Source organism: Elephantulus edwardii, unplaced genomic scaffold (assembly GCF_000299155.1).
Source record: "Elephantulus edwardii isolate Elephantulus edwardi_28Jun2011 unplaced genomic scaffold, EleEdw1.0 scaffold00055, whole genome shotgun sequence".
Classification (NCBI taxonomy): Eukaryota; Metazoa; Chordata; class Mammalia; order Macroscelidea; family Macroscelididae; genus Elephantulus; species Elephantulus edwardii.
Window position 1 is genome coordinate 13,193,063 of NW_006399805.1, and position 7,000 is coordinate 13,200,062.

The window sequence follows — 7,000 nt, forward strand, 5'->3', positions numbered from 1 at the left end:
CTCTGTCCCTCACGCACATCCCGCCGGGCCTGGCTCAGCTGGCTGCCCGACACCAGCTCAGGAGTGCAGCCTTCAGACCCTCCCACACCTGCCCAGGTGCTGAGCACTGTTGCTACTAACATCCTGCGTGCGTGTCTAACAGTGCGTTTATGTTCGCAACACTGATGTATTCAATGTTATTTTATTGTCTAATAGAGACCGTCCTTTGAGAGTAATTTATTCATCCGCCATCTGGCAGAGTGCCTGAGACAAACGAGCACTTGAAGTATGATTGTTGAATGAATCCGGTGCAGGATTGTCCAAGGCCTTCCATTTGTCACGGAGCCTGCCACCGTTCTGGAAGAGTTTCACACGGTGACAAACGATCGGGGGGGAAGGGATTACACTCGGGTCCTCTGTCTGTCTCAATGACGATGACCACCAAAATGCCCAGTCTCCCCTTGTTAATGGGCTCCATCGCCCGGAAAAGGTCACCTCTGCCCACTGTCCACACGCAGCCTTCTCGTGGAGGCCACTCCTGCCCACTGTCCCTGAGCAGCCTTCTCAGGGACAACTCAGGAGGCCGCTGGAGGCCACGGATTCCTGCCTGGGCTCCCCTCTCGCTGTGACTCTGCCAACAACACTGGTCGGTTCTCACTGAAGTCGCAGGCATAAGAGACAACACATCTTTGGTGGCCTAGTGACAAGAAGCTGTGCTACAATCCCGAGGGCATGCGGTTCGATGCCACCAGCTGTTCCGCGGGAGAAGGATGGGCAATCTCATCTGCCTCTGAAAGACCTCCGGAGTGTCAGGTACACAACAACCACCACCACTTGTTTGTAGGAAATGGATTATGCCTGGTTGTTTCCATGTCTTTATAGCAAACGTCCAGTGCATCTGATTCTCGGTGGGAGAAGAGCCCAAGGTCTCTGCAGGTTCTCCGAGGGAAGCATGGTGGCTGTAGCCTTCCCAAGCGCTTCTGCTGCCCTGGACTGGTCCCGTGTGAGCCCCAAGGATGTTACAACCGCACCGATCAGGGTGGACTGACTGAGGCGGTGACCCTGGGCCGCTCAGCTGGACTGTGAGGCCGGGGCGGGGCTTCCTTCTGTCTTACAGAGCCACTAAGACAGGATGGTCCCTTGGAACGAGACACCGGTGGACGCAGTCCCGTCCAGGGACAAGGCCATTTTCGTTAAGCTAACAAAGCACAGAGCGGGTGGGGGTGGGGGTGTTAAACCAATCATGGGCTCTGGCAGTCCCGAGGGAGGCGTGTTGCCAACCCAAAGAGGCCTAGCACTTCCAGTGGTTCAAAACCACCAGCGACTCCAAGGCAGACAGGCCGTGGTTACGATTCCCTGCTGACCTTGGCCTCACCTGCCAAGTGCTTCGCCATGGCTTGTTCAGTGACTGGACAGCCGACCACACGCCCACACGGTGATCCAGACTCACAGCGAGATGCAGAGCAGAGAAACCACCTCCAGGCCCAGGAGTCCCCAAAACATGCACCCCGCACCCTCCACCCCGCTGAGGGCCTCCTCTGAGCTGAGTGACTTCCTTTCATAGCCCACAGTCCTATCATTCTAGAACTCTCTCCTGAAGCAGGCATGCCTGGGGAAGTACGAGTGTTGTGTGCTCTGCTGGGGTTCACCCTCCAGAGCTGGACCTGGCCCGCGGCCGGCACTCGGGACGAGGTCACTGAGCCGGTGAGCAAATAAACACTCAGCCATCCTCCCACCCACTCCACGGCTGGGCCTCAAGCTGCCCTCAGCTGGGTGAGCACCTGGCGTCTAACTGAAGGCCGATGGTTAAAATCCACCATCTGCTTCACAGAAGTAAGTTGAGGCCGTCACTTGTGCACGGGTCACAGTTAGAGACCCAATGGGGCAGCTCCATTCTAAGTCACAGCGCCACCAGGAGTCAGAACCAACTCAGCAGCAAGAGCTCTGAGCCTGTGGCCTGTGTGGATGTCCCAGTGCGTGCACTGTGCTCGCTTCGGCAGCACATATACCAGTGCGTGCACTGGGCTAGAACACACCGCGCCCCTCCTCAGGGCTTCAGCTGGAGAGACCACTGCTTCCCAGAGCACAAGTCCACGCCGGCCCAACACTGCAGCTCTCACTGCCTGCGGACCTGTCACCGCTCCCCAGAGCACAAGTCCACGCTGGCCCAACACTGCGGCCCTCACTGCCTGCGGACCTGTCACCCCACCCCAGAGCAGAAGTCCATGCTGGTTCAACACTGCGGCCCTCACTCTGTGGACCAGTCACTGCTCCCCAGAGCACAAGTCCATGCTGGACACTGCAGCTCTCACTGCCTGCAGACCAGTCACTGCTCTCCAGAGCGGAAGTCCATGCCAGACCAACACTGCGGCCCTCACTGCCTACAGACCTGTCACCCCTCCCCAGGGCACAAGTCCATGCCGGCCCAACACTGCAGCCCTCACTCTGCGGACCAATCAACAGGTACAGAGATGAAAGAGATGCACTCCTCAGGAATCACGTCACCCAGGCCTGTGCTCAGACCCGTCCACCGCGCACAGGCCTTCAGCAGAGGCAGCATCGTGACCCACGAGTCCACAGAGAAGCGTCATGGCTAGATGCCAGGTGCAGAGACCCCCTGCCTTATCAGCGGGCGGCACAGACAGCACAGGGCAAGGTCACTGCTGTGTGCTGTCCAGCTGAGAGGCCGTGCCCAGGGCCCGCGACAAATCAGACAGGGCACAGATGGTACAGGGCATGGGGGTCACTGCTGTGTGCTGTCCAGCCGAGCCCATGCCCAGGGCTTGTGACAGAGAGTTGGCATCACTGCCATATGTCATCCTGCCCAGTTCATGGCCAGGGCCTGGGGCAGAGTAGACAAGGGGATAGATGGTACAGGGCACGTGGGTCACTGCTAAGCGTCCAGCATGTCCCCTCCCAGGCCTTGATAGAGCACGAAGGAAGCTCTGGGCTGTAATGTCCCACAGGTCCCCCCCCAGGCCCATAATGGAGCAGGAAGGGAGACCCAGGCTGTAATGTCCAGTGGGTCCCTGCCCAGCTCCATAACTGAGCATTACGGGAGCCCTGGGCTGTGATCCTGGGGGGAGGGCTGGGCCAGAAGCCTTTTGGATAGTAGCTAAATGCTTAACCACTGCACCACCAGGGCTCCTTTTATATAAGACTCAAAACTCCAATGAGACTAGAGAGCACAGTCCAGGCCCTTGAAATGTGCCTCCAGGGGTTCACCTGAGCTGCCCCTTGACTCAGAAGCATTCTTTAGCCACAGCTCTGGCACGGAACTTGCTTTCACAATGTCCTTGACATTCACCTCTAAATTCACAGCATTCACACTGGAAATTCCCTCAGAGGCAGGGAAAGGAAATGAATAAGCAGACAACTGGATGAGCATGTATCGTGAAAGCTAAGAGCATGGCAGGATGAGACCCAGCCCCAGTGACAAGAGCCCTCCGCATGTGAGAGAAGCATCTGTGAGAAGCAGCTGCTCAAAATGCAAGAGGCTCCCGTCCAATCACAGCCAGCTTAAGGAAAAGCTACCAGATCCCGTCCAATCACAGCCAGCTTAAAGAAAAGCTATCGGATCCTGTCCAATCACAGCCAGCTTAAAGAAAAGCTATCGGATCCTGTCCAACTACAGCCAGCTTAAGGAAAAGCTACTGACTGTTCTCTTTTCTGGGCTTGGTGAAATAGGAGAGCGTGAGCCTTCTCTGGGTCCTGACTATATAGGCTGTCAGATGGCCCTGGGGAACAAGGGTCAGCGGGTATCACTGGGGTGCTGTTGGGCACAGCCTCCTTACCGGCCAGAGCAGGTGGACCAGGGACTCCTCCTGGAGGATGATGATGGGCACCGGGGTGATGCTGGCAGCCTGGAACAGGGTGTTCAGGGACGCCATGGTCTGGTCGAAGCGCCCCGCCAGCCCGCCTAGGACCACAATGACGTCCACCTGAGGGAGAGAGCAGACGTCAGAGAGAAGTCAGTCATCCAAGTGCATACAGAGCAGATCTGGGACACACGGAAACACCACCAGGACACACACAGTGCATACGGAGTGTGTACGGAGCAGATCTGGGTCACGTGGAAACACCACCAAGACAAAGTGCACACGGAGTGTCCGGAGCAGACCTGGGTCACGTGGAAATGCCACCACGAGACAGGTGGTATGGATTGTGATGTAGACAACACTGCGACACAGTGAGCCTTGTGGTGGGAAGGCCCTCAGCCAGAGCTGGCACCACACAGAGTGGCCTGAGGTCCAGGAAGGACTGCCGGCTTGTCCCAGGCATGGACACCCACACTCCCTCTGCAAAGGTAATGCCTGACCCTGGGGTCTGCACAGCTGGGGTTTTTGGAGCTGGGCCCTGGGAGGCTCAGAAGAAGCGCAGGAATGGGGCTGAGCGGGTACTGGGTCATCAGAAGAATCCGGAAACACACGCTCACACCGTCCAGCATGCCACCACACTGGCCAAGAGCTGCAGGCTCCATGCCCTGCGTCAGTGTGCAAATGCACCCTCTTTTGAGGGGCTGCAAACTCCACGCCAGCCTGCGATGTGAGGAAGGCAGAAGCTCAGTGAAGCCGAGTCACCAGGGGCTGGTCAGGGAGGGGGCAGAACTGGGAAATGCCAGCAGGTTCCCACAGAGAAGCCCACTCACCAGCCGCTGGTCATGGGGTGGACAACATATGGGAATCCAAATTTCACACTAAACCCCGAACACTACTCCAGGTTTTGAGGGAGGCTGATACAAGCTGGAATTCACCCTGAAGCACTAAGGAAATCCTTAAATGTCGATGGGGTCGACACTAAGGCAGTCCTTAAATGTTGGTGGGGTAGACACTAAGGCAATCCGTAAGCTTTACAGGATTCTTGTATTTGTTAACCCCTCCCTCCTGAATCAAGCAGAAGGTTTTCACTAGAAAGAGCCTGGCTTCATTTGCATTGACTAATTCTCTTGGTTATTTGCTCCCTGGCAATTTTCAATAAAGACACAGGGAAACTAAGGTCAGTGCTTCAGTTCCCTTCAGTTGTTTGAGAACTTTTCACCTCCTGCTTCACCTCTGTTTTCTCCTACATTCTTGGTGTTCTGTCTCGTTATTAATATACTTTACCCTTGTTTGCAACACAGCACTGGGAAGGTGTACCGGATTCCCATGCCCAGTGAGCCGCAGGCCAGAGGGGACAGCCCGTGTGCCTCCTGCAGCTGACCGCTCACCATTGTCCCAAGAAGCAGACAAGCTCAAGCTGATGACCTCTGGCTAGAGGTGCAATTCTTTAACCACGGTGCCACCCAGTGCCTTTGAAAATGCAGCCAAACCAAACTGCTCTGGCTGAGACGAGTCCGAGTGTGGCCAGCCTCCACTGGCTGTAAGGCTGGTCATCTTAGCAGGAGGGGCTGCTGGCCTTTCAGCTCCTAGCGCAGCATTGACCGGGTCTGGCCCTGGCCTCTTCCACAAGGTCACATGGGCACCTATTAACCTCCTGGCTTTGATAAGACATTGATGAGCCGGACCCCAGCCTCCATGTACATCACTGACTCTGAGGCTTGAGGACAGATGGCTAGCAGACCCGGTCCATTAGATACAGCAGAGACCTCCTACTGCACCCCACCACATAACCATGCCAGTGAGGACTTGGAGATGCAGCATTACACAGCGAAGGCTGTGATCTCAAGCTAGGAAACCCCGGCCGGCTGGAGGGATCCTTCACTTGTGCTTTTCATTTAAAAATGGTTCATAATAGCCTGTGCCTCTGAAGAGGCCCAATGTAGTGGGCACAGTTCAGTGCGACACAGGGATGAGAAATGACTCACTCGGTTACTTGTCTTGAGCCAGCAGACGGGATTGCCTGGCATAAGATTTATGGCCCCAGAGTCCAATGCACACTAGGCTCGACCTCGGAAGGACCCACTCCAGTGAGCTGGACCATCAGGGCAGAGTCTCTTTTGTCAGAGAGGATTGGCCTATGGGACAGAAGAGGACAGGTGCGACAATACAGCCCCTCAGTTCCCTGAAGGAGGACAGTGACAACTTTGCTTCAAGCTGCCTTTGGGAACAAACAAGAACAGTAGGGAGGGTGTGGGACCAGAAGGCATCCTCCAGGTCATAATACAGGGGCGTGTGGGGACAGAGGGTACCTGTGATGTCGGGAATACAGGAATGTGTAGGGTCAGAAGGCACCCCAAGGTTGTAATACAGGAGCATGTGGGGTCAGCGGGCAGCTTGTGAGGTCAGGAATACAGGAGTCCATGGGGTCAGAAGGCACCTTTGAGGTCATAATACAGGAAAGAGCAGGTGGGGTCAGAGGGAATCCTGTGAGGTCATAATACTCCTGTATTGTGTGCGTAGGGTCAGAAGGCACTCTGTGAGGTGGGGAATACAGGAGCATGTGGGGTCAGAGGGCACCCATGAGGAGTGTGTGGGGTCAGAGGGCACTCTGTGAGGTTGGGAATACAGGAGCATGTGGGGTCAGAGGGCACCCTGTGAGGTCATAATACTCCTGTATTGTGCACGTAGGGTCAGAGGGCACTCTGTGAGGAGTGTGTGGGGTCAGAGGGCACCGAATCTGATGTCTGAGTCAGGTAGGGAGGATGGTGGACAGTCCGGCATCAGCACGCATACATGGCTAAGACCAGGCTGCACTTCTGGTGGCTGCCACACCACTAGGACTCAGAGGCACTGTCCTGGCCCCTGAGCTTGGAAGTATCATGTGAGGAATCTCAGGTGAAATGACTGCTCCTTCCGGGGAAGAAACACTGAACAGCTGCTGTTCTATACTGCAGGATGAAGTTAATGGCCCACATTGAAGATGCGTCCAAGCAAACAGGAAAACAGAAACGTGTGTGTTTGAGAATCGGAATCCCACAATCACTGCCTAAAAGGCTACAAGTTCAAGTCCACCCAGGGGCACCTTGAAAGAGAAGCCTACTGAGCCACTTAGAAGAGTCAAATACAAAACCCCCAGAGTGCTCCCACGCACAGGGCTCTGCCCCCTCACACACACAGGGCTCTGCTCCCTCACGCACACAGGG

At 55.9% G+C, this 7,000-nt stretch overlaps 1 protein-coding gene across 1 annotated transcript in view; it reads right to left on the reverse strand.

The window, feature by feature from the left end:
* Positions 1-7,000, reverse strand: part of LOC102850012 — a 95,277-nt gene that overhangs the window by 29,607 nt on the left and 58,670 nt on the right. Inside the window, exon 11 of the mRNA XM_006887274.1 lies at positions 3,774-3,920. Coding sequence (XP_006887336.1) covers positions 3,774-3,920 — 147 coding nt within the window. The remainder of the gene's footprint in view (positions 1-3,773; positions 3,921-7,000) is intronic.